This window comes from Pelodiscus sinensis, unplaced genomic scaffold (genome assembly GCF_049634645.1).
Source record: "Pelodiscus sinensis isolate JC-2024 unplaced genomic scaffold, ASM4963464v1 ctg35, whole genome shotgun sequence".
Taxonomy (NCBI): Eukaryota; Metazoa; Chordata; order Testudines; family Trionychidae; genus Pelodiscus; species Pelodiscus sinensis.
In genome coordinates, this window is record NW_027465908.1 from 6,396,728 (window position 1) to 6,424,271 (window position 27,544).

The 27,544-nt window shown below is 55.0% G+C and overlaps 1 protein-coding gene across 1 annotated transcript; it reads left to right on the forward strand.

The window, feature by feature from the left end:
* On the forward strand, positions 1 to 26,196 carry LOC142824439 (uncharacterized). Its single transcript, XM_075916390.1, has 8 exons — positions 1 to 81; positions 657 to 791; positions 3,188 to 3,290; positions 4,595 to 4,669; positions 20,503 to 20,637; positions 22,227 to 22,381; positions 24,420 to 24,532; positions 25,043 to 26,196. Exons 1-8 carry the CDS (start codon positions 1 to 3, stop codon positions 25,164 to 25,166), a joined length of 921 nt encoding a protein of 306 aa, XP_075772505.1. The 3' UTR covers positions 25,167 to 26,196.
* Positions 26,197 to 27,544: the final 1,348 nt, after the last annotated feature.

Sequence of the window (27,544 nt, forward strand, 5' to 3'; positions counted from 1 at the left end):
ATGGTCGAGCACCGGAACCCACAGGTCCCTGTGGTTCTCAGAGAGGCCATCGCCATCGTGCAGAGTCGGGAGGAGGAGGAGGCGCTGAGAGAAATCGCCCTGACTTTCTGCACCGAGGTGAGAGTCCGGAGCGGCCTGGCACATGTGGGCTTGTGCAGAGCAGCTCAGACCCCTCCTGGGCCAATAGGGGCTGGGGCCCATGGCCAGCGGTTCAGCAATCTCACAGCCAGCCAGCTCCTCTGCCCACGCAGATACTAGCGGGACTGGGCAGAGTGGAGGGGGGCAGGGTGAGATTGCTCCTGGCTGCATGCACCTCCCTGGGACCATGTGACAAGAGGAGATGTTTCTCCAGCACCCCAAGCCCGGGCCTCTCTCCTCGCCTTCCCCTGGGGTTTCTTTTTCCTCTGCCACAGCGCTCTGCCCAGGACGCTTAGCGGTCCCCAGAGAGTCCTCTGTCCCTGGAGTTCATTAGGCACTTGTGGATTAGTTGCCCTTCTAGGAATGGACCATTTCAAACACCAGCCACTGGCTCCTTCACTCCAGAGATTTTGTGCAGCAGAAAGTGGCCAGTTGGCAAAGATGATGGAGCAGGCACAGACCAAAGGCAGATTTCTGCTCCTTAGCCTGACGCTGATTTTCTCTTTCCAATTCTCCAGAGTCCTTCCATCCTCAGCACTGTCACCAAATCAGACCTCCAGGAACACCTGATGGAATGGACCCGAGACAACAACCCTGCGATACGGAGGCTCTGTCTGCGAGGCCTGGCCAGTGTTCTCTTCTGGCCGGGGAAGGTGAGGGGCCTGGCTTGCCCGGCTGGGGGATAACCGACACATCACTGTTGCAAGCCCTGCTTTATGTTTGCACCAAATCTTGGAGCACGTGGGCCATGTAAGATGTCGGTGCAAAGTTTCAGAGGGAGAGTCTCAGGGCTTGCTGGGGTGGCCAGTGTGGGGAACAGCAGAGCTCTGTGTGGCTGGTTTGGTGCCTCAGAGGGAGGGCCCCAGTCGTGGGCTGGAAGTCGCCCTGTCTCTGAGGAGTTTGCCTTTGACTTGCCTCTCAGCGGTGCCCCAGGGAGCCCCGATCTGACACCAGGGGACCGAGGAAGCCTGTGGTGCTCCCAGCGCCCAGTTCCTGGGGGTGCGTTACTGAGCAAACCAGGCACGAGGGGGTATCCCTGCTCCCGCGCGTTGGCAGAGCATGGTCAGTGGAGGCAGTGGGGAGGGGAAGGAGACTCAGGTCATCACTCAGGGAAGTGGGGGGTTGGGAGTCGGGCAACAAAGCCCAAACTTGGCAAGGGCAGAGGAGTCGGGGGGCGGGGTCAGAGCTCGGTGGGCGGGGCCTGGAGCGGCTCTCGGCAGGCGACAGGGCAGGCTCTGCTCAAGGGCCAGGGGTGCAAAGCACCTGGCGGAGCGGCAGGAGAAGGACTTTCTCCCCGGCTGGGGACTGGGCCGTCCCTGGGGTCTGGCCGATGGGGAGGGAGGGTCCAGCCCCTGCCCCAGGCTGCGTCCCAGGACAGTGGGGAGCTGCCTTCTGCATTCCCACAGGGGCAGTTGATACGGGCCCAGCTGCCCGGGACCATCGCCATGTTCTGCGCCACGGACGCAAGGACTGTCCTGGAGGCCATGACGGAGGCGGCAGATGCCATCTACCTGCTCGCCGGGGAGGGGCTTGGCTCCATCTCCCAGGACATGTCAGCCAGCCTGCGCCCGCTCATTGACCACGTAAGGCTGGGAACCCCGGAGAAGCACATTCCCCCTCCCTCCTCTCCCTGCCGCCCTGCTATGTCCCTGCCCAGCCCCTTCCCCCCTCAGGCCGGCTACGCAGCACCCAAGGGGGCCCCTGCCAAGGGTGGGGTGTCTCCGACGCAGCCCCCTCCCTGGCAGAGCCCTTCTGGGCCAACCTGAGCACCAAGCTCCTAGCCCTGCTGCAGCCTCCCCCCCGAACCTCCTGTGCCCAGATCCTCCCCCGCCTGCTGCTGCTCCCCAAGGGGGCAGGCGTGAGCGCCAGGCCCCAGGGCCCCGGGAGGGGAGCCCAGAGCAGCCTCTGTGGCTAGGGACACGGCCCGGCTCTCACCGGCTTCCCTGCCCCCGCGTGTCCTTGCCAGGAGAGGGGCAGTGTCCGCTCAGCCGCCATTTCCCTGCTGGGCACCATGCTGAGCGGGGTGAAGGACCCAGACAAACTGGCCATGCAGCAGGAACTCACCAGCTGCCTGCTCCCGCTGCTGCTCCACCTGGCAGACGAGGAGCAGAGCGTGATCCTGGTAAGTGCCGCGCTCGGTATTTCCAGAGAGCAAAGCGCCAGAGTCCCCTGGGCCCCACCCGTCTCCAGAGCCCCTGCCCAGCCAGGGACACTGGGGACGCGCAGGGGCCACAGGGGAGGGCCCCTGGGCTCAGACCCTTTGGGGTCCCAGAGCGGCCTGGCGCTGCCGTTGCCGTCTCTGCACAGAAGGGCTGAGCTGTGGAGATCCCGTCCGGCTCTCGCCAGCCAGTTCTCAGCCCCTCCCCTGAGCAGCCTCCCTTTGGGAACAAGGGGCAGGAACCTCCCCTGGCAGCGAGAGCAGGAGCCCAAGGAGCAGGGAGGAGGGGACGTGCCCCAGACGCTCCCTCTCTCAGCGAGGCCCCTCGCTCTCCCCTTGTGCTGCAGAGCTGCAAAGTGACCCTCTTCCGCTGCGCCGTGTTCCTCGGCTGGGCCAATCCGAAGAGTCTCTTCTGCAGCCTGGCCTGGGACGGCTCCTCGCAGCTCTTGCCGTGCGTCGGGAAGTGCCTGGTAGGTGTGTTCCTTGGGCCCGCAGAGCAGTGAGTGGGGAGCTCAGGGAGACCTTTCTAGCCCCACCCCCCGAGCACCCAGGGGGTTCTCCACCCCGCTCGTCACGCAGGGACATCAGAGGCAGCCCCTCCTAGAAGGGCTCCCGTGGGGTCCTGCCCCTTTTGCTTGTGGGGTGGGCACAGCGGCTGTGCACCCTGCTCCTGCCCTCCACTCCCCTGCTGCCCTGCAGGCCCTGTGGGGTTAGGACACTGGGACTGCTGGGCACCCTCTGCATCCGGCCCTTCCGAGAGGGGCAGCTCCATCGTCTGGGCTCCTACTGGCTCTTGCCCTGCCCTCCCTCTGAGCTTCAGCAGCCCTGGCCTGCCCGCTGTGGGCAGATCACGTCGTCTGCACTGAGCATTTCTCCCTGCTCTGTTCCTAGATGGAGAATAACGAGAGGAACATCCCCAGGCTCCTGTTCCAGGCTTTAAAGTATCTGGAAAGCTCCCAGCCGTCCATCCGACATTCTGCAGCCCTGTTCATCGGTAAGCAGAGCAAACCCACGTGAGCTTTTCCCGTGCTTCCTTCAAAGCTCTTTTTCCACTTCCCACTCCGTTCTCTGGGACCAGGGGGAATTTTCACTAGTTTCATTGAACAATCAGTTCAATAGGTTATGATGTTATCACAAACATGCGCTGCCCATCCCGACAGTCTCATCCAATCGCATTAATGGCTCTAGTCTCTCCAGCCTAACCAGCATCTCTTCCTCCTTGTCAGTTCTGGGCTTTCATTGTCTGTCATCCCGCTGAGACACATGGGCACAGACAGACATAGCCCGGATCCGATATGTTTTGTTCTCTGCTTGTGTGGTGGTGAGCCTGGGCCAGGCAGAACTCAGCTTTCCCAAAGGTCCCCCCTGCTATACGTCTTTCAGTGGGCTTACAGCCAAATTAAGTGTCTCCCAAGCACAATTTAGCTTTTTGGGTCACTTGGCTTAAGAGCTGCATCACAATGCCAGTGGGAGGGGGGAAGAGGAGAGCTCCCTGCAGAAGTCGTAAGGACACTGCACATTTAGCATTCTGGGGACACGTCTGTTTGAATTAATAAAAAATGAACATGAACCGAAAGGGGTTTCAGGACAAGAATCAGCCAGCAACTCAGGAGCCTCCTGCAACTGCAAATGTGTAACATGGATATAACATGGAAGAGTTAGTTGAATAAAATATCAGCCCTATTGTGTTTTTGTGTATGATTTAGTCCTTCCCATCCCTAACATGCTGCTTCAAGGTCTGCAGCTTAACACTGGTGATCATGTGCTATTTCCTAAATTAACAGAAGTCAGGTTATCTACCAGAATGACACACAGGGTGCTCTCTTAGCTGGTGTAAAATGCTACTCCCAGCTATAAATTACGATGTGTCACTGAGGAGATTTGCACTAGTGTTTGAAGAAATTTGAAAAGTAATACCAGTGGGAAACTTGATTTAAATCAACGCACCCTGCCTGACAAGCACCAGAATCCGACAGCGGGGATCTGCGTGTGCCAGAATTCACATTTACTGCAAGCTGGAGGGAGCCACTTTGCCATTTGGTCTCTTCCAACTTCTCCTGCCCACAACTTTTTGGCCACATCTCCAGGAAACCAGCAAGATGTAATTTCAGTCTCCTTTGCAATCGGCCTTTCAGTGACTTCTGGGGTCGGATGCTTTCTCCCATGTGCTTCGTGCCACATCGAAGGGCCGGGTATTGAATTTCCCATGGCTGTCTTGTGGGAATGGCTGAATCTTTAGCAATTTTCAGGGATGATGTTGAAAAGTCCTGAGCTCCGGGGTATTCCTGGTCTGTTTAGGAGAGACCATCCACCATTTCGTCTACCTGTTGGCGGAGACAGTGAGTGCAGATGGCATCTTCCGCCTGTGTGAAGGTAAGGAAACAGCTCTGGGCGTTCGGGCATCTGTGGGCAGTATGAGGCCTGAACACAGCTGCCCCAGTGTCTGTCTCTGTCTGGGGACAGTGCTTAAGGGGGAAGAATGGTCTTGCTGGTCAATGTAAGAATGGGAGTCAGGAGATTTGAGCCACCAGGAGCAACTCTGTGCCTCACCTTCCCCACCTGTAAAATGGGGATAAGAACACAAAAGCTCTCAAGGGAGGCCGCCCAGAACTGAAGATGACTAGTCAGTAGGAGGAGGAGAAGGATTCTTACCCTCTGTCACAAAAAGTTCCACCACCTGCTCCCCTCCACTAGAGAGGCTGTAGGCCAGGGACCTTCACCCAGAGTTGGGTTCTTGGCTCCTAGGCTTCCACACCCAGAAGCCCGCAGAGCCAGCCCAGTCCTCCCCATCGTGGGCTCGTACCCCATTCCTCCCTCACCTCCTTCCACTTACCCTTCCCTAGCCCCCCTTCCTGATGTACAAAATAAAGAAAACGTGTGGTCAAAAATAGAATCTCTCTTTATTGAACAAAACTGGGGGAGACTGGGAAAAGGAGGTGGGAGAGGGAAAGAGAGAGGGTGGGAGAGAGGAGGGCAACTAAAATGATGAGGGGTTTGGAACAGGTCCCATATTAAGAGAGGCTAAAGAGACTGGGACTTCTCAGCTTAGAAAAGAGGAGACTGAGGGGGGATATGATAGAGGTCTATAAAAGCATGAGTGGTGTAGAGAGGGTGCATAAAGAAAAGTTCTGCATTAGTTCCCATAATAGAAGGACTAGAGGACACCAAAGGAAAGGAATGGGTATCAGGCTTCAAACTAGTAACAGAAAGCTGTTCTTCGCAAAGCAAAGAGTCAACCTGTGGAACTCCCTGCTGCAGGAGGCTGTGATGGCTAGAACTAGAACAGAGTTTAAAGAGAAGTGAGATATAGTGATGGAGGTTGGGTCCATGGAGTGGTGGTATTAGCCAGGGGGTAGGAGTTGTGTCCCTGCCCAAAGTTTTTGGAAGGCTGGAGAGGGATGGCACGAGACAAATGGCTTGGTCATTGTCTTCGGTCCATCCCCTCCGGGGTACCTAGTGTTGGCCACTGTCGGCAGACAGGCTACTGGGCTAGATGGACCTTTGGTCTGACACAGTACGGCCATTGTAAGTTCAGGGCTCAGGGTCAGGGGTCTCAGTAGATCACCTTGATTTTCATGCACACCTGCTCCTGGGTGGCCAGGCTGGCAGCTCTCCTGCCCTAGCTGGCCACTTTCCTGTGCCTAGTGCGGAGATCGTGGACAAGGTCCACGATGTCTGCACTAGCCCAGGCAGGTGCCCGCCTCTTGCGGTCCCGGGCATGCTCCCGGGAGCCGCCAGCCTGGTCCCGGGAAGAGGGGGAAGGCTGGGGGGCATCGGGTGGGTGGCTCGATCCGTGCCAGGTGCAGGGTCTGCTGGCTGGGTGCTGGCAGGCTTGCACCTGGCACGGGCACCGTAGCCAGCCCATGCCCCTTTAAGGGGTCCGGGGCCGGGATGGGGGCAATAGAGTTTCCCTGGCGTTGGCCAGAGTGGCCACCAGGGAAACCTGGGGAGGGCTAGCCTCCCACTAGTTTGAATTAAGGGTCTACACAGCCCTTAATTCGACCTAGTAAGTTCGAACTAGGCTTAATCCTCGTGGAATGAGGATTACCTAGTTCGAACTAAGCGCTCCGCTAGTTCGAATTAAATTCGAACTAACGGAGCGCTAGTGTAGCGCCTATGAAAGTTAATTCGAACTAACGTTAGTTCAAACTAACTTTGTAGTGTAGACATACCCATAGATAGTTGGGTTTGTGATGACCGGGAGACCCGTATGGTCACTTGCCTGCCTGGTGCGAAGGTTGCAGATCTCTCGAGGCATCTACATAGACTTATGTGTAGTGCTGGGGAGGAGCCGGTGGTTGTGGTACATGTAGGTACCAATGACATAGGAAAGGGTAGGAGAGATGTTCTGGATGCCAAATTTAGGCTGCTAGAAAAGAGACTGAAATCCAGGACCTCTATGGTGGGATTCTCGGAAATGCTTCCAGTTCCACGCGCAGGGCCAGGTAGGCAGGCAGAGCTTCAGAGTCTCAATGCGTGGATGAGACGATGGTGTAGGAAAGAGGGGTTTGGATTTATTAGGAACTGGGGACACTTTTGGGAGAGGGGGAGCCTATACAGGAAGGATGGGCTCCACCTAAACCAGGGTGGAACCAGACTGCTGGCACTAAACCTTAAAAAGGCCGTAGAGCACTTTTTAAACTAAGAGATGGGGGAAAGCCGATTGGTGCGGAGATGCACGTAAATCGGAGGGAGACTTCTCTTAGAGGAGAATCCATCGATAGAGATTCTTTAAGCTATAGTCAGAAAGGAGAGGAGGGGAGACGACAAACCATGGGCCAGAGCAGACAAACAACCGCATACAAAGGAATCCAATGCATCAGGGAAGGGCAGACAAATAAGCAGTGGCAAATTTTTAAAGTGCTTCTACACAAATGCTAGGAGTCTGACTAATAAGATGGGTGAACTAGAGTACCTCGTATTAAAGGAGGAGATTGACATAATAGGCATCACTGAAACCTGGTGGAATGAGGAAAATCTGTGGGACACAATCATACCGAGATATAAAATATATCGAAAGGATAGAGCAGGCCGGGTGGGTGGCGGAGTGGCACTGTATGTGAAAGATAATGTAGAATCAAATGAAATAAAATATTAAATGAATCAACATGTTCCGTAGAATCGCTATGGATAGTAATTCCATGCTCCAATAATAAGAAATTAGCAGTTGGGATATATTACCGACCACCTGACCAGGACAGCGATATTGACATTGAAATGCTGAGGGAGATTAGAGAGGCTACCAAAATAGAGAACTCTACAATAATGGGGGATTTTAATTATCCCCATGTTGACTGGATACATGTTACCTTAGGAAGAGAAGCAGAGAGAAAATTTCTCAATGGCTTAAATGACTGCTTCTTGGAGCAGCTGGTGCAGGAACCCACCAGGGGAGAGGCAATACAGGCAGTCCCCGACTTACGTGGATCCGACTTACGTCGGATCCCTAGATACGAACGGGGTGAGGCAACTCCCGCACATGCGCAGCAGCATTCCCGGGGCTCGCTCACCTGGGTCCTAGGATCCTCCTCCTCCTCGGGCCGGCTCCGACTGGGGTCCCGCAGAGCTGCCGGGCAGAGGAAAAGTGCCTCCCCACGCCCGCTGCCCCCTCCCCTGAGCAACAGGCTGCGGAACAGACAAAAGCAGCCTCTCTGCCCCTCCTCCCCTCTATACATGCCGGGCTCCCGGAGCGCAGCAGCGTCCCCGGGGCTCGCTCACCTGGGTCCTAGAATCCACCTTCTCCTCCTCTTCGGCCGGCTCCAACTGGCCTCTGCCTGCAGCAGCTGGCCACAGGGACAGGGATCCCGCAGAGCTGCGGGGAAGAGGAAAAGTGCCTCCCCACGCCCGCTGCCCCCCCCCCCCCGGCCTCGCATCCTGCACGCCTCCCCCCTCCCCCCCTGCCAGCAACAGGCTGCCCCCTCCCCTGAGCAACAGGCTGCCGAACAGCAGACAAAAGCAGCCTCTCCGCCCCTCCTCCCCCTATACATGCTGGGCTCCCTGGGCAAACAAAGACTCCACCAAAACAAACAAAGTGCTGGCCTCATTGTGTTAGCAATAAAAGGACCCTCCTCCTAGAACCCTGGGTGGTGTGTGGAAATAAAGCTATTAGCTCAAAGCATGGTGCAGAGCTGTTTGGTATTTGATGAGTTACTCCTTTAGTCCTGAGTTTGTCACAGGGACAGAAATAGATGTGAAATCTTCTGAACAGGGGAACAGACAGCAAAACAAACATTAGAGGGGAGTTAACCTTTCCCTATGCTATCCAAAACTAAAAAAAATGTTTGGCTAGAGTTTCCCCTACAATATGTACCAGTTCCGACTTACATACAAATTCAACTTAAGAACAAACCTACAGTCCCTATCTTGTACGTAACCCGGGGACTGCCTGTACTCGATTTAGATCTGAGTAGAGTGCAGGATCAGGTCCAGGAGATAACTGTTACAGGACCGACTGGGAATAATGACCATAATTTAATAGCATTTAACATGCCTGTGGTGGGAAGAACACCCCAGCAGTCCAACACCCTGGCACTTAATTTCAAAAAGGGGAATTACACAAAAATGAGGAGGTTAGTTAAACAGAAATTAAAAGGCACAATGACTAGAGCCAAATCCCTGCAAGCTGCATGGAAACCTTTTAAAGACACTATAATAGAGGCCCACCTTAAATGTATACCCCAAATTAAAAAACATAGCAAGAGACCGGTAAGTCTAACTTCAGTACCGGGCAAATTAGTCGAAACAATAGTAAAGAATAAATTTGTGAGGCATGTAGAAGAACATAATTTGTTGGACAAAAGTCGACATGGGTTCTGTAAAGGAAAATCATGTATTACTAATCTATTAGGGTACGTTTAAACTTCATGCCTCTGTCGATGGAGGCATGTAGATTAGTTTATTCGAAAAAGGGAAATGAAGCCTCGATTAAAATAATCGCGGCTTCATTTAAATTTAAATGGCTGCCGCGCTGAGCCGACAAACAGCTGATCAGCAGTTTGTCGGCAGATCGGGGCAGTCTGGACGCGCCGTGGTCGACAAGGAAGCCTTTGTCGATCAGCGCAGGTAAACCTGGTTTCACGAGGCATACCTGCGACGATCGACAAAGGCTTCCTTGTCGACCGCGGCACATCCAGACTGCCCCGATCTGCCGACAAACAGCTGATCAGCAGAGCGGGGCAGCCATTTAAATTTAAATGAAGCCGCGATTATTTTAATCGCGGCTTCATTTCCCTATGCCGATCTGTCTAATCTACATGCCTCCGTCGACGGCCATCCCTAGAGAGGGATGGCAAGAGACAAATTGCTTGATCATTGCCTTCGGTCCAGCCTCTTTGGGGCACCTGGTGCTGGCCACTATCGGCAGACAGGCCACTGGGCTAGATGGACCTTTGGTCTGACCTAGTACAGCCATTCTTATGTTCTTACGGCAAACAACCTTTTCACACTCTTTCCCCCAGGTTATCTGGGTAGACACCATCACAAGGCAAACATGGATCCCGTTCAGCAGTAAAGAGCGATGGTCATCACTGCAAACAATTCACAACTTATGTCCAGGGCCTAGCCAGGAGCCGCTAGAGCAAGAAGAACGTGCGGAGGCCATGAACACAGAGGTGAGTGAAACACCTGAGTGGAGATGCTAGCGGCAATCGATTCTTCTGACAGAGAGAAATGCCAGTTCTGGACCCAGGCGACAAGCAGAGACTGGCAGGACTGCAGCTATGGGACAACGACCAGTGGCTGCAAAACTTGTGCATGCATAAGGCGACTTTCATGGAGGTTTCCTTCCCTGAGGTGCAGCAGTGCCAGAATGAGACTGGCTTTGATAGTTGAGAAGCGAGTGGTAATAGCCATGTGGAAGTTAGCAAGGCCAGGCAGCTACCGGTCAGCTGGAAATTAATTCAGAGCGGGGGAATAAGACGATGGGAGGCTGCTGTGATCCAAGTAGCTAGTGATCCAAGTAGCAACGAAGGACAGTAACTCTGGGAAACATGTAGGCCATAGTGGATGGCTTTGCTGCAATGCAGTTCCCTAATGGTGATGGAGTGGCAGATGAAACATACATTCCTATCTTGATTCCTGGCCACTATCCCAAAGAGCTCATAACTGGAAAGTGGTAGTTCTTGCTGGTGCCATGGGCTTTGGTGGATCACAAAGGCCGTTTCACTGGCATCAATATGGGATGGTCAGGAAAGGAGCATGACATGCGCATCTATAGGAACTTTGGTTTAGTCAGAAAGGTACAAGGTGGAATTTTCTTCCCACCTGGAAATCTTGCATCGGAGGCATTGAAATGCCAATTGTGATTCTTAGAAGCCCAGCCTCCCCTTCTTGCTGTGGCCCCTGAAGCAGTACGCAGGCAGCCTGGACATCAGTAGGAAGCAGCTCAGCTATAGGCCGAGCAAATGCAGAATGGTGGTAGAAAGAGCTTTTGGACGTTTAAAGGGAAGGTTTTGCCGTCTATTGACTGGGTTAGACCTCAGTATAAGCAGCATTCCCATTGTTGTAGCAGCCTCCCGTGAGCTCCCTAAAATTTTATGTCAGGGTAGGAGCATATTAAATGTGCTGACCTGTATATTTTACACAGCCCTGTCCCCGATCTGCCATGCACCACAAGCAATAACCATACTGTTGCTGAGAAATCCGGCCCCTCCCATGCCTATACAGGCATGTCAGCCGCTCTGTTTGCTGCCTCAGGATCTGCTCCTGGGTCTTGGTTTCACATTCCATGCACGTTATCCTCTCCTCATGCTCCGCGCATCTTCTGCAGCATCGTTCTCCTCTGCCCATTTAACCGCACCCTGCCCATACGGGTGGGTTGCATTTGCTCATGGAATGTCATTCCGTTATGTTTTCGCCTTCAGATCTGTTCTAGCTGAACAGTTGGATGAGCCAGGGGAGTGGGCCTCAAGCTCACTGTTGCATCCTCTCCAAGAAAACAAGGGAAGGGCAGACGCTAGAGAAGACACATTGCAGAATGCAGAAGCTAATCTCTGAGCATAAAAGAACATTTGTCCGACACAACAGGCGTGTGTTAGTTACAAGGCAAAAGGCATCCTTTAAGCAGGCTCCATGCAGCAGATACAGCACAGAGGTCTTAAGGGAGCTGCTGGACTTGATTTGGTGGTAGGCATGGTAGGGAACAGTTTGGGGCTCGCTCTACTAACTCTGCTTTGAAAACACGGTGGTTGAAGCTCCCATAGCTAGGCAAGGGCCTATGTGTGCAAAGGGGCCCAGAGTGGCATGGAGACAGGGAGGGAGTCTCGTGGCCACCACATGTTCAGGCGCAGGAAAGAGTCTGTTCCCCAGAGCTGAGCCCTGTGAAAGCCCCAAAGCTCGGCTCTCTCACCAACAGGTGGAAGATATCACCTCCCCCACCGAGTCTGTCTAGGGAGACCGAGAATTGTCTTGCAGCTTGGGTGGGAAAACGCCCCCTACAAACACAGTCACCGCTCCAAAATAAACCCACTAACTCATTTCTGTTGTACAGGAAAAAACTCCAGGCCCATGTGGCGACTCTGAGGGAAAGGAGAGCGAAGCTGCTGGGGTTAAAGGAGACCAGTGAGCAGAGAAGCCAGCAGTACCTGGTAGGTGTCTGTTGTTTTTCCCTGGCTGGGAGACGTAGTTGAGACTTAGGATTGTTTATTGTTAGATTTCTCTGTGGCCTTGGTGAAGGTGGGTTTATGTGAGTTTCTCCGTTCTCACGGGATAGTGTGTGCGTGTTGCAAATATTCTCTCCCTTAAAAAAATGGAAGCTGCATTTTAATGAATGAATGAATTTCTATTCACTGTGACGTTCATAAACAACTTCTCCCAAAACACAAGGGTTGTTTCCCAGGAGACTAGGACACAGGCCCTTATGGGATATTGGGAGCAAAGTGTAAAAAAGTCCCCCCCTTGTGATGAAAACATACAGTCAAGTATCCGGCTGTGAAGGATTCAAGGTTTTGAACCCCAGTCAGGGGAGCTGACACTCTTGACAACCCCCTAAGCAAGGTGTTCATGTGTGTGTGTGGGGGAGGAGGGAGGCAGCCCATGTTCCTGGAAGGGGACAGTCCCATATTTAAAAGCTGTTCCCAGTGTTCTGACTTTGTCCCATATTCCCCCGGAGCGGCCAGCACTCAGCAGGGTTTTGGGGGTTGGAAACCTGCAGCTTGCGGGACACCAGCAGCACACGAGCCAATTTTCTGTGGCCCCTTCCCACCGCAGAGCAGGGAGCTTGTGCTGCAGCTTCCGGCTGGGAAGGGGAAGGGGTGGGAAAGGTGCATGCGAGTCCCTGGGGCTGCCCCTGCCCAGCCTGGGGATGCAATTCCTGGGAGCCAAGGGAAGGCCCCAGCGTGTGCCTCCTCTGTGCATGACTCCCCCCTCTCCCCAGAGGAGGGAAAGGCCTGGTACACGCCTCCTCTGGAGACCCCCCCCCCCCGTCCCACCACACCATGCCACTCCAGTTCTCAGCACACCACAGACCTGGGGGAGAGGAGCAGCCACTGCACTTCCAGAACCCCCAGAAGTGGCGCGTGGCTGGACTCCCATCCACCTCACGGGATGCCGCCACTATCTCCATTGTCACTGGAGGTGGGCAGTGGGACTCCTTGGGGTGGGGGAAATCAGAGGGGGGCCTCCCAAACAGCTCATGAACGACTGTTCGCACCCTCGCAATTTGACCAGTTGGTCACGATTGACGGGTTGGTGACCATCGCCATAGCGACTGGGGGTCAGGCTGGGCTGGGAGTTTGCACAGGAAGCTGGAGGCTGCAGCCCTCTGGGTGTTCACGTTGGGGTTGGGGTGTCAGAGCATCCAGCATCAGGGGCTCTCTCCTGCTAAAGGGCTCTGCTCAGCCAGGACAGGGCTCCCAGCCAGCCACAGGCAACTCCCCTTCCACTGCCCTGATGCCAGGGTGAGGGGCACAGCCTGTCTGAAAGGGGAGTGTCGGGCCCTGTCACTTGTGGTCTGGGTCCCTCGCCCACAATCCCCATGAGGCAGGGGAGGAGCCCAGGGTGCACAGTCCTGAAATGCAGAGTTTATGTCCTCGTCTCCCTGTGGCACCCACGGGTGTTTGTTAGCTGGGCCTTAGCCCCGCCCCTTCACCATGAGGCCACGCCCCCTGCTCCTTCTCATCCCCCCTGGGGCCCAGTCCCTCCAACTGCCCTGACTGTCCTGCCCTGGGCTGGGGACACAGGCTAGGGACTGCTCTTGGGTGCTCCAGCCTCTGCCCAGAGCGGGTGGATGGTCCTGGACAGCCCTTGTCCAGCCTGGCTCTGACGTCCATCCCGGGGGGCGTGCGGGGTTTTTTGTGCTTTTCATTTTCACTTTTTCTTCCTGGTTTTAAATGCCTTTTGGGGCGGGGCAGGATCCCTCTTTGTTTTACTTTGGGGGAGACAGTCCAGTTTCCCGGAGTACGATTTCCCCCGTGGGTTTGTTTTTTTCTTCCCTTCCCATCCCACTTCTTTTTTTCCCCATTTCTGCTTCCTGGCCAATCAGTTTCAAAAAGAAAAGAATTTGCAAGGAGAACAGGGGGAGAAATTGTGATTTAAAAGAAAACAAGCCAGATGCTGTGTCTCCGAGGCAGCACTCAAGGCAGCAGGCGTGGGACAGAGCATCTCTAGACCCAGAGACCGGGGCATGGGTCTGTTCCCAGGCACTTACCCACACGGCTCAGCACGATCACAGCCAAGGCCAGAGAGACGCACCCGGTGCCCAGTGCCACTAGGCAGTGTCGGTACCTGAGGGGAGCAGGCGGGGGAGCTGGAACAGAGGGGTTCAGAGCACAGAGTCAGCAGCTGCCGCAGCGGGATCAGAGCTATGTCACCACTAGTACTGGAGGCAGATCCACAGCTGGTACCAACCCACCCCACAGAGCTCACAAGCAGCAGGTCAGTGGCACAGAGACTGGTTTTCTGCACTTAAAGGCTCCTCGCCCAATCGCAGGCCGTGTCAATCAGCTGCAGCCCGACTGCCAACCCTGGGACCAGATCCAGCTGCTGGGAGTTACCTGAAGTGCTGCACTGATGTGAGAGAATTTATCCTGATTCACACCCCTTGGAAATCCATCCCTGTCAGAGTGCAGGGCACGAGCAAAGTCCGTTCTCATAACAGTGGTGGCCGCACACACCAGCTGGGGTCAGGGCCCTGTGGTGCCGGGTGCTGCACAGACGCAGCGAGAGACAGTCCCTGCCCCAGCTGGGACACAGAGCCCAAGGTTGGCAGGGGAGGGCCTTGCAGCCAGTACCTTGGTTCTCAGCTGCAGACGAGCTACCCCGCTGGGGGCAGGGGTCCAACCCCATGCCCCTGTCCTTGTGCTGCATCGTCCCCAAGCAGAGCGACAGTCGAGCTGTCTAGGACAGAGGGGGTGGGACAGGGCGGTGATCCTGCTACAGCGGAAGCATCTGCCCTTATACTGCAAAGCACTTGGCTGTCTCACAGAGACAATCAGATACCCAGGTAGGTGGGTGCACATGGGGATGGAGGGATAATTAGATCCTGTCACACACTGGAGCTGGCTAAAAGGAAGTGGGATTCCAACCTCCCTTCCTCCCTTTCACTTGGCTGGGACGGGGGGGGGGATGGGATGCAGGAGGGGATGCAGGGTGCTGGCTCCTGGAGGCAGTTCAGGGCTAGGGCAGGTGCTTGGGGTACAGGAGGGGGTTCAGGATACAGGAGGGCAAACTGCTGGTTCAGAGAGGGGATTCAGGGCAGGGGTTCAGGGCGCTGACAAAGTTTTGATCAGAGTAACGAACATTTCAATGTTTGCCCAATTTGGTTATGTCAAATGTATTTTGATAACGGAATTGCTATGTAGATGCTATATAGGAAGCCTAATCCGAACTACCTAGTCCGTGCTGCATGTAGCCGCGGGCACGGAGTCCGAACTAGCCAGCATTTAAAAATAGCGGCGCCTGGCAAGATGCAAATGAAGCCCGGGAAATTCAAATCCCGGGCTTCATTTGCAACTTCGTTTGCCTACATTAACCACCCTAGTTCGAACTAGGGTGGTAGTGTAGACATACCCTCTGTACCTGGGAGCAAGTCACAGAATTACACTGAGCCTTAGTTTCGCAAATGTAAAATGGAGTTCATGCCTCCTTTCTCTGTACTGTTTGTAACTTTTTTGGGGCAGGGCTTGTCTCTCTATGGCTGTGTCTACATTGGCACCCTTTTCCAGAAAAGGGATGCTAATGAGACCAGTCGGAATAGCAAATGCCCCGAGGATTTAAATTTTCTCCCCGGCATTTGCATGAACATGGCTGCCGCTTTTTTCCGGCTCGTGGCTTTGCCGGAGAAAAGCGCCAGTCTAGACAGGTATTTTTGGAAAATAAACCCTTTTCCGGAAGATCCCTTATTCCTACTTAAAATCAGTCCTCTGGCTGCATGTTATTTCAGCATTATCATATATATAGTAGCCCAATGTCTGAGAGTCTATAACGCTGTAGCGTTACAAATTCGCCTCTGGGGGGTGTTCCAGACTGGTTATAGCAGCTGTAGCGTTACAGACTCACCTCTGGGGGGTGTTCCAGACTGGTTATAGTAGCTGTAGCGTTACAGACTCGCCTCTGGGGGGTGTTCCAGACTGGTTATAGTAGCTGTAGCGTTACAGACTCACCTCTGGGGGGTGTTCCAGACTGGTTATAGTAGCTGTAGCATTACAGACTCACCTCTGGGGGGTGTTCCAGACTGGTTATAGTAGCTGTAGCATTACAGACTCACCTCTGGGGGGTGTTCCAGACTGGTTATAGTAGCTGTAGCATTACAGACTCGCCTCTGGGGGGTGTTCCAGACTGGTTATAGTAGCTGTAGCATTACAGATTAACCTCTGGGGGGTGTTCCAGACTGGTTATAGTAGCTCTAGCATTACAAACTCGCCTCTGGGGAGTGTTCCGGACTGGTTATAGTAGCTGTAGCATTACAGACTCGCCTCTGGGGGGTGTTCCAGATTGGTTATAGTAGCTGTAGCATTAAAGACTAACCTCTGGGGGGTGTTCCAGACTGGTTATAGTAGCTGTAGCATTACAGACTCGCCTCTGGGGGGTGTTCCAGACTGGTTATAGTAGCTGTAGCATTAAAGACTAACCTCTGGGGGGTGTTCCAGACTGGTTATAGTAGCTGTAGCATTACAGACTCGCCTCTGGGGGGTGTTCCAGACTGGTTATAGTAGCTGTAGCGTTACAGACTCGCCTCTGGGGGGTGTTCCAGACTGGTTATAGTAGCTGTAGCGTTACAGACTCGCCTCTGGGGGGTGTTCCAGACTGGTTATAGTAGCTGTAGCGTTACAAACTCACCTCTGGGGGGTGTTCCAGACTGGTTATAGTAGCTGTAGCGTTACAGACTCACCTCTGGGGGGTGTTCCAGACTGGTTATAGTAGCTGTAGCGTTACAGACTCGCCTCTGGGGGGTGTTCCAGACTGGTTATAGTAGCTGTAGCGTTACAGACTCACCTCTGGGGGGTGTTCCAGACTGGTTATAGTAGCTGTAGCGTTACAGACTCACCTCTGGGGGGTGTTCCAGACTGGTTATAGTAGCTGTAGCGTTACAGACTCACCTCTGGGGGAGTGTTCCAGACTGGTTATAGTAGCTGTAGCGTTACAGACTCACCTCTGGGGGGTGTTCCAGACTGGTTATAGTAGCTGTAGAGTTACAGACTCACCTCTGGGGGGTGTTCCAGACTGGTTATAGTAGCTGTAGCGTTACAGACTCACCTCTGGGGGAGTGTTCCAGACTGGTTATAGTAGCTGTAGCGTTACAGACTCACCTCTGGGGGGTGTTCCAGACTGGTTATAGTAGCTGTAGAGTTACAGACTAACCTCTGGGGGGTGTTACAGACTGGTTATAGTAGCTGTAGCGTTACAGACTCGCCTCTGGGGGGTGTTCCAGACTGGTTATAGTAGCTGTAGCATTACAGACTCACCTCTGGGTGGTGTTCCAGACTGGTTATAGTAGCTGTAGCGTTACAGACTCGCCTCTGGGGGGTGTTCCAGACTGGTTATAGTAGCTGTAGCGTTACAGACTCGCCTCTGGGGGGTGTTCCAGACTGGTTATAGTAGCTGTAGCATTACAGACTCGCCTCTGGGTGGTGTTCCAGACTGGTTATAGTAGCTGTAGCGTTACAGACTCACCTCTGGGGGGTGTTCCAGACTGGTTATAGTAGCTGTAGCGTTACAGACTCGCCTCTGGGTGGTGTTCCAGACTGGTTATAGTAGCTGTAGCATTACAGACTAGCCTCTGGGGGGTGTTCCAGACTGGTTATAGTAGCTGTAGCGTTACAGACTCACCTCTGGGGGGTGTTCCAGACTGGTTATAGTAGCTGTAGCGTTACAGACTCGCCTCTGGGGGGTGTTCCAGACTGGTTATAGTAGCTGTAGCGTTACAGACTCGCCTCTGGGGGGTGTTCCAGACTGGTTATAGTAGCTGTAGCGTTACAGACTCGCCTCTGGGGGGTGTTCCAGACTGGTTATAGTAGCTGTAGCGTTACAGACTCGCCTCTGGGTGGTGTTCCAGACTGGGTATAGTAGCTGTAGCGTTACAGACTCGCCTCTGGGGGGTGTTCCAGACTGGTTATAGTAGCTGTAGCATTACAGACTCGCCTCTGGGGGGTGTTCCAGACTGGTTATAGTAGCTGTAGCGTTACAGACTCGCCTCTGGGGGGTGTTCCAGACTGGTTATAGTAGCTGTAGCATTACAGACTCGCCTGTGGGGGGTGTTCTTGCCTCCCACCATGGTGCTCGGCTGAGTTCTGTGCCGCTCAGCTGGGCTGCGGTGGGAGAGCAAGCAGTGGAAGCGCGGCGGCCCAGATGAGCGGTACAGAAGGCAGCCGAGCGCCACAGCGGGAGGGGAAGGAGGGCGGGGCGGGGCGGTGATGTACACGGCCCCACCTCCTGGCTGTGTACGTCACTGGGGTAGGGTGTAAAAAAACCCAGACACCCTTGATCGGGGGTGGAAGGGGGGAGGGACTGGCTGGGAGAGGAGCGGGCTGGCTGGGGGGGGAAGCAGATATTGGGGGGAGGGACAGAGGCAGCAGTAGCTGGCCAGGGGAGAATGGAGCTTGGGTGGCTGGTGGGAAGCAAAGCTGGTGGGGGCTGGGGGGTGGGAGTCAGGGGCAGTGAGGCTGGCCATGGGAAATCAGGAGGAGGAACTGGCTGGTGGGAGAGGGAATTGGTTTGCGGGGAGCCGGACTCACCCAGGCGCATGCAGATCCCAGGGTGCTGTCCGCCACACTCATGCATCCCCTACAGAGACAGAGGAGAGCGGAGAGAGAGTGAGAGGCAGGAGGGGGAGAAGAGAAAGAGAGAGACAGAGAGAGGCAGAAGGCGGAGGAGAGCTGGGGGTGGGGGAGGCAGTAGGATGAGGAGAGAGAGAGAGAGAGAGACAGAGCGAGAGACCGGAGGCTCAGAAGAGAAGACCGACATGAAGGAGAGACCTGAAAATCCCGTCTTATGCCGGGCTAATTGGCTAGTCATATATATAGTAGCCCCATGTCTGTGACTGTGTAACGCTGAAATGCTGACTGTTGCCTCTGGGTGGCGAGTTGCCTCCCTGGCTGTTCCCCAGGAGTGCTGCATGGGGAGTGCTGCATGGGGAGCGCTGGGCCCAAACAGCCACTTGCACTTATTCCCCCACGGCGGCCCGGCTGAGCAGCACAGAAGTCAGCCAAGCGCCAAGACAGGAGAGGAAGGGGGGAGGTGGCGTACATGGCCAGGGGGCGGGGCCTGGCTGTGTGCATCACTGCCCCGCCCCCCTTCGTGCCCCCCTTCACCTCCTGCCATGGGGCTCAGCTGACTTCTGCACTGCTCAGCCGGGCCGCTGAGTGGGAGCAAGTGGCGCAAGCGACCGTTTGGGCTCCGCACACCCCATGCAGCTCAGGGAGCGCGGTGCCCAAACGGCCATTTGGGCTCCATGGTCCCCCACGTGAGAGGGAGGAGAAGAGAGAGACAGAGAGAGAGGCAGAAGACGGAGGAGAGCTGAGAGTGGGAGGAGGCAGCAGGAGGAGGAGAGAGAGAGAGGGATGAAGAGGAGAGACCCGAAAATCCCATCTTATGACACGCTATTGGCTAGTATTGAAATAAGGGTCTGAAGTGTAGAAATGACGCTGCTGTGTAAACATGCCCCTAGTGCAGAGTTTCTCAAACTGTGGGTCCCAACCCCCTCCCCCACCCCGGGGGGCTTGCGAGCAACTTAGAGGGTGGTTTCAGCAACTGAAAGGGGGGTTGAGAGCAACTTACAGGGACGTCGTAGTATCACAAGTTTGAGAACCCCTGCCCTAGTGGGTTGTTTTAAGCCTATTGAAATAAATGGGAATTGGCCCTTAAGGCCTAGGTTCCCAAATATATTGCGCTGCCCAGCACCCAAGGGAGTTAGGCACCTGGATACTGTTGAGGAGCTGGGCCGAGGTGCTTTTGAAAACCTCCCTCAGGCATTGCTGCAGTTTTAGGTGCCTAAAATCCTTGAATTATCCCATGATCTTCCCCTCCCCTGCATCACAGGGAATGTGGGCAAGAGGCAGAGAGGGGAAGTGACAGATGCCAGATAAAGTCCTAAGCAGGCAGGCTGTGCCCCTCACAGGTGGGAGCACTCGAAGGGGAGGGGCACCCATCCCCGCCTGGGAGGAAGTCTGTGAGCAAAGCAATGACTGTAGCAGCAGAGAGACCCAGGCACTCTGACCACCAGCCTGACACCCTCAGGGCTGCAGCCCAGCCCCTCAGCTTCCTGTGCGATCTCACACCCCCGCCCATGTCTCCTGGCCATTCCTCTGAGACCCGACACAGGTGAGGAGAGCTGCACTGTATTGAACCTGCAGCCCCAGAGGGCCAGATCACATGGTCTGTCCCCAGCCTGGGATCCAGACTGGTCCTCCCTCTGTGCCTCAGTTTCTCCAGTGGTACAGTGGTGATAACAGCTCTGTGCTGTGTCTCACCTGGGGTGGGGAGGCTAAATCCGGTCAGACTCTGAGGTGCTCTGACACTGTGGAGGAGAGCGGTGAGTAACTGAGAGAGCTGCAAACACAGGCTGGGTTTGCAGAAAGGCCCAAGGGATTTAGGTATCTCTCAAGCTGATTTTTCAGTCCCAGCCACTTTTTCAGACCCAGTAGCCCAGGGGAGTCAGAAGTGATGAGGCTGAACAGACTTAGTTCAGTCTCCACAGGGCTCTGTCAGTTCTCCTGTCTAACACCCTCCTGTAACACTGACCAGTCACCATTCTCCCCAACGCTGCTTTGCAGTTTCCCACCTGGCGTCAGAGAAGGGACAGACCCCGGCAGCCCCTGGGAGTGGGGACCCCAGCACAGCAGCCTGCAGCGCCTGCCTGGAGCGTGTCCGATCCCAGCTGTGCCCCCCGGCCCAGCCCGGCCCAGCAGGTAACCCCAGCTCATGTGTGTCTGAGCCGCCCACCCCCAGGCACTGCCAGTGGGAACCCAGCTGCGGGGCCAGGCCATGGGGCTCCTGCAGGGCAGGGACACGCCGCCCCCTGCTGGCTGCACTGATCTAGTCCCCATCCCCACTCAGAGCCAGGCTGGGAATGTACCTGCCTCAGCAGGGCCTGGCTGTGGGGCAGTGACACCTAGTGTCCGTTTTCTGGTATTACATGGGAAGATTTAAATAGCTGTAATACAAAGTGATCCAGGGTTTTTTTCGGTGGGAGGTGGGGTCAAAACTCGTTATTAGAGACACTGTCTCATGGTTCCACACACACACACACACACACACACACACACACACACAGACACACACACACACACACACACACACACCCCATTCCCTGGCATCTGGGCCCATGTGCCCCCCATTTCACATCTCCCCTTGGTTCCAGCCTTCCCTGCTAGTCTGAGTTTATCCCACAGTTACTCCAAGACCTTCTAGGCCACTCTGGCTGTGAAAAGGGGTCTTAATGTGGGTACTTACCTGGTCCCAGATAGACCAGTCCTGCTGGCGTGGAGCTGCTGGAAGGGTCCCTCGCCAATGTTCCCTCTAATGTTTTCCAGCCGTGTGCAGAATGCCCTGTGCACTGAGGCATGTGTGGATGTGCACCACCAATAGACACACATGCTGCTGTCTGTGCGCGCTCTGCTAATCGGCTGGGCAGCATTTGAATGTCTCCTGGGTGCTCACCCAAAGGCTCAGCTTACAGGAACCCTGCGCAACAGCCTCTTCCCAACTCCCACAGTAGGGGCAGAGCAGGGTGTGTGGCTAGAGCACAGTGCACCATGGGAATTCTCTGCTCTCCAGGGCCCAGATGGGAGCAATGGGTTAGGCAGAGCAGCCCCAAGGCTCCTTTGACCATCCCCCTGGAGCCAGGCAGGGCCCAGCCCCCGATTGCAGGGAGCACAAAGGGGATTCAAGGGGAAAGTACAAACTGGAGATGGAAGAGTGCAGTCGATCAACCGACAGGCAAAAGCTTATAGGTGAATGCTCTACACGACACGCATTTCCCCCTTCCCTCTGCCAGTGCATCGTTTAGCAGGATGCCCAGCAGCCCGGCTCAGTTCTGGCTCATGCAGGGTCCAGGACCTACCCCCGTTGTGGCTCTGCTTTTAAAGAGTATTAGGAGCTGGGTGTGCAGGCAGCTTGCACCAGGTCCAGGAGCTCAGATTCCTGCCATGCCCCCAACCCCTGGACAGGGACTGCTGCTGTCCCAAGAGGAGAGTTGGTTTTTAAACGGGTTCCCCTTGCAGACCTGCTCCCGCCTAGCACCTCTGCTGCTGCCTCTGATACAGAGGCAGCAGGGTGGGTGGGCAAGGGGCTCCTCGGGAGTGGGGCTGGAGCGCACTGGCGGCTGACTATAGAATAATCGAGTAAGGGATACGAATTCATGCAGTTACTCGACTGTTCAGTTAACCACTATGGAACATCTCTAATTCAAACCCATTTATCCCCATCCCTGCCCGTCACAGGAAGGGGGTAGCTGGGAATGAGCCTCAGAGCACTAATGGTGCCCGTGTCTTTGCAGGGGGCGCCGGGTGCAAACTCTGCCCCTCGGACTGGCGGCTGCGCGGGGACAAGTGCTACTGGGTCTCCACAGAAAATAAAACCTGGAACAAGAGCCGCAGCGACTGCGCCGCGAGGGGCTCCCAGCTGCTGGTGATCCGGGACCGGGAGGAGCTGGTAAAGGGGCCGGTAACCCCCTGCTGGGGCTGCCTCTGCCAGGCTGGGCCTGGGTACAGAGCCTGGTTAGACACACTTGAGGACTGGGAGTTTCACAGCTGCCAGCGGTTTGGTTTGGACGTCCCTGTTCCCATTACTGGTTACTAAGGGGGGTCCAAACTCCTGAGGCAGCTTTGACAGGCCCAGCAGAAATCACTAGCCTCAGCGACAGGGTAGGTGACAGAGGCAGCTCTAAGCCATTGTTAGCCTCCCCTGTGTGCGTGTGCTGAACCCCGCTCAGCTGGGAGTGCGAGTGGGGCTCTGTCTAGACTGCAGGCTTCTTTCAGAAGAAACTTTTCCGGAAGAGATCCTCCGGATAACGTCTTCCGAAAGAGAGCGTCTGCACAGCACAGAGAGCTGTGTGGTCAGTGTAAAGATACTGTCCGCACTGAACGGACGCTCTCTCCCGTGTAAGCTGGGATTGCTATGGATGGAGTGGTCACCAGGGCACCTGGGCTTCTTCCTCTTTCCTCTTGTGAAAGAACTCCCTCTTCCCCGCCCACACACGCCTTTATGCAACAGAGCTCTTTCGGAAAAGGGCTTCTTCCTCGTAGAAAGAGGATTTCCAATGTCAGAAAAACCTCTTTGTTTCGATGATTTAAAAAAAAAAAACACAGCTGCAATGTAGATGTAAATGAAGATTTTTTCAGAAAAATGGCCATTAAAAAAAACACCCTCTGCAGTGTAGACACCCTGAGAGAGACAGAGCCATCCCTTCCAGTGCCTCCCGACCTGCGCCTCCCCTCATTTGGGGCAGAGGCTGTGCTCAACAGCTGTGGGGGCCAGAGTGTGGGGGGGGGCAGTCCCAGGGCTGAAGGGGAGGCAGATAGCAGGGGCCCCAGTCTGCTCTGCTCGCCAGGCTCCTAGAAGCATAGAATCATAGAATCATAGAATCATAGGACTGGAAGGGACCTCGAGAGGTCATCGAGTCCAGCCCCCCGCCCTCAAGGCAGGATCAAGCTCCGTCTACACCATCCCTGACAGATGACTTGGGGAAAGGGCGGAGTCACCCCCTCACACACACACACCCTGGTCGCTGGTACCAAGAAGCAGTTGGGAACTGGTGGAGCCATGTGGTCTGGGGAGGGGTCGCTTTGCTGCTGGTTACTAAGGGGGCAGGCTTGACTCCTGCTGCTGTTCTGGTGCTACTAAGCCCCCAGGCCATTTCAATTGGGGGAAAGTGGTGGAATGGGGGCAGGAAGGGTGGAGAAATGGGGCCAAGATGCTGGGGAGCTCAGCATCCCCCAGTAACGGCCCTGCTGGGTGCAGCTTGTAAGAGGTCAGCTGGAGCTGGGGCTACCATTTACGTGCCATGTGGCTGCCTAGAGCACCATGAAATCAGGGGCAATTTGGTGCCACAGGTTTCGTGGTGCCCCACATGGCTGTGTAGCTTGCGTATTGGTAGGGGTGGCCCAGGAGAGAGGGAGGGGGAAAGAGAGATGCAGGTCAGGGCTACACGTCCTGTAGGCCACATGTGGCCCGCAGCCTGTTTGTTTGTGGCCCGCAGTGTAGTTTGTGTTTACGCAGAGCTCAACGTGTGGCCCACAGGAGGAAGCCAGAACAAAGAAGTAATCGATGTCATGCTGTTCTGCAGCTGCGCATTTTCGGAGTTAAATTCCTGGACTGTCATTGCTCAGTGAAGGTGCTGCCATAGGGGTGGAAATCGGGGAATTGTTGCATTTTGTTCATATCAGCAGAACTGACTTAACTGGGGCCTGCGTGTTGTGTAGTCTTTGTGTTCATGCCTGTCGGTGTGAAAAAAGGGATTTGCATGTCTATGAACCACGCTTAAGTTGTGGCCCTCAGCATGTGCTCGGAGCATCACTGTGGCCCCCAGGGCTTCCAAAGTTGAGTAGCCCTGATGTAGGGGGACGGATGGAGGGAGGGTCTACATGGGGATTGCCAGGCTCACAGCCCCATAATTCTGGTGCTGGACTTGATGACGACTTGGACATGAGAGAACATTCTGGTCACCAGGTGCCTGTCACACTCCCTGCAGGAGGCCCTCCAGGACCTGACGCAAGGCCCCTCTCAGCTCTGGGTGGGACTGTCCCACCCCTCCCCGGAGAAGGCCTGGACCTGGCTGGATGGATCCCGGCTGGATCAGACCCGGTGAGAGATTCCTTGAGTCACTTTCCCTGTGTGGGCAGAAGGGGACAGGGACGGGGAGGGCAGAGGAGGAGCAGGGATGTTCAGGGTGAGGTGACGCTGAGGTTGTCCATTGACAGTCTGTGGAGGGAGCAGAGCAAAGGGGTGAGGCCGGAGCCTTGGGGATCCCCAGAGAGGGGGGCAGGAGAGGGGCAGACATGGACCAGCCAGAGGCAGGAGGGGACCAGGAGGGGCAGCGTCGGCACAGCCCGGCAAGGAGGAGCCGTGGGGCAGGAGAGAGATGGGCAGGGCCTAGCGCAGCAGGGAGGAGGGAGCTGGAGCTGGGCTTGGGCCAGGGAGAGGCCGTTAGAGTCCCTGGGCTGGCCCTGGCAGTGGTGGGGAGGGGCAGCCCCAGGGCAGAGCTGGACGGGAGAACAGGGCAGCTGCGGATCCTGTTAGCACAGGGAAGAGCCGCTGCCGAGTGAGTGTGATGGGCCCACAGGTGCTGACAGGGGCCTTTCCTGTGTGTCGCAGGCTCCCGGTGTCAGGCCCAGCTGAGGGGAACAGCTGTGGGATGATGAAGGGGAATCAGATTCATTCACAAGGCTGCAGCTCTGCACATCAGTGGATTTGCCAGCGAGACGCCGTCCCCCTCTGAGCAGGGTACGGAGGAGACCTCAGAGCACGGCTCCATTATCCCCGTGTCACACCTGGGGAAACCGAGTCACAGACACTCACCTGCCCAAGATCACACCGAGAATTGGTGACAAAATGGAAAATGGAACCCAGGAGTCCTGGCTCCCAGCCCTCCCTCAGTCTGTAGAAGCGAGTCCAAGCTCCGGTTTTGTTGTTCCAACAGGGCTAGGCTGAGGGGTGTCACGCTGTGCTGAGCCTTGGGGACGGTTATCTCTAGTCCTCTCCCCTAGTACTGGGGAGAGAAGAGTCTGCCCCAGATCCCCAGCTCACGTAAATCAGCCCAGATCCAGAGTGTCCCAGCTGGGCATCTGGCCAGTGACTCCAGGGGAGCTTCGGCTCCATTGGCACCAGCTGGGGATCTGGGTTTTCCCCTCTATTTCACCCCTTTTCATTTCCTGGCACCTCTGTCAGGTCCCACTCTCAGCTCTGTTCCCCGGCCCCTCCATTGCTGCCATCAAGCCTGTGACCTGACACCCCTCTGCCCATCCTGCCCTAACCGATCGTTAACTCCTGTCACTAGGCTGCTGGATAGGATGCTAAACACCTGCTGGGTGACTAAGACACTTTCCCTCTCAGTGCCTCAATTTCCCCATCTGTGAAATGGGGATAATCAAACTGACCTGGCTGCAGCATTTCAAGATCTCCTGCAGCAGCCCCTCAGTCAGCAAGAAGCCATGAGGGGCAGGGTGTTTTCACGGGCAGGCCAGCTTTGGGACTCTGCAGTCCAAGGGCCCAGCCCCACCCTTTCAACACACCCAGCTCAGAGCTGGAGGGAACATTTTTAGGTTTAAACTTTGTGAAACTTCAGAGCCAGAAGGGAAAGTAACAACCCAACCTATCCCCCACCCCACTCCAGCAGCCACAGGGTGCATCTACATGGCAGGGTTTTTATGCAAAAACAACACTTACGTCCACACTGCAATTGCGTTCTTGTGACAGGTAGAACAGAGGGTTTTTTCTGACAGTAGTAAACCTCATTCCAGAAGGAAGACGCCTTTTTCAGAAAACGACGTGTGTGGACAAGGAAGAGGGAGTTTTTTTGAAAGAAGAGGTCTCCAGGAAAAAGCATAGGTGCCCTGGTGGCCACCCCGTCCACAGTAATCAATGCGAGAGTGTCCAATCAGTGTGGATGCTCTCTGTTGAAAAATCAGATGGTTGTTTTGATGCACTTTGGCCATGTGGACCCGCTCTTTTGAAGAACACATTTGCGCCGTAGGTCTAAATCAGTGTTTCTGAAACTTTTTAAGACCGAGAAACATCAATCATTTTTTTTTATGAGGAACACCAAGATCTGCAGGAAAATATGCAAATGAGATTGTGGCTCATGCAAATGAGTCCCTTAGTAGTATATTTTTTGCAGAGAAAACTCGTAGTGTAGACATGGCCACAGTGTATGTGTCTGGCTTTATAAAGCAGATGCTCACTGCTTCTCTAGTATATTCTCAATTAACACAGTGTGTTGCCTTCTCCCCTGAAAAAGATCCCGTGTGCTTCTTATAAGCATAACTAGCTTCATCCGCTGACACCCCTGCTCCCTCTGTGCTGTTGGATTGTATTGTGGGAACAGGTCAATCCCACTTCTCTAGCCACGTGTTTCTGCACCTTTCGTTCTTTGCTAGACGCCCCTCAGATCCCTTGGTAGCTGCCTCGTCCCTAAGCTGGGCAGCCTGATGCTCTTAGTTGCTCCTCCTATGGACCCATTGCCTGGGCTTTGTCATCCATGGTCCCTGGCTCTGAATGTTTTCCTGTTCCTCCAGGGCCCTTTATTATAAGTCACCAGCCTCTAGATGCTGAAGAACCCATGCTGAGAGGGACACTAATATGGTACTTCCTGATCGAGGGGTACATGTCCAGCCCTGGATTGGGATTCAACAGACCTGGGTCTACCACTTTCCAGTGGGGTGACTTTGGGCAAGACACTGTCCCTTTCTGTGCCTCAGTTTCCCCATCTGCAGAATGGGGATAATGAACCTTCTTTCCTTTGGAAAGTAGGTTGAGTGCTGCTGATGAGACAAGCTAGAGGTGCTTTGCCAATATATCAACTGTCGTTAATATGAGGGAAGGAAAAAACTACCAGGGAGTCGGTCCCACCTGTGTGAAAGAGTTTCTAGCAGGAGCTGATTCCAGCTCAGGACCAACATTAAAGTCTAGGAAGAGAAGGGTCCTTTATAGTGTCCATGCTAGTGCTTACACCAGTCCTGTTAACAATTCCCCCCTCCCCCAGTTACAGTGGCCTAACGTCTGAGGTGCTGAGGGAGGGGCAACCTTTACTGACCCACAAATGGGCTTGTCTGGCCTTGCACTCTGCTAAGGACCGACAAGCTGGGTGGGGCCGAGGGA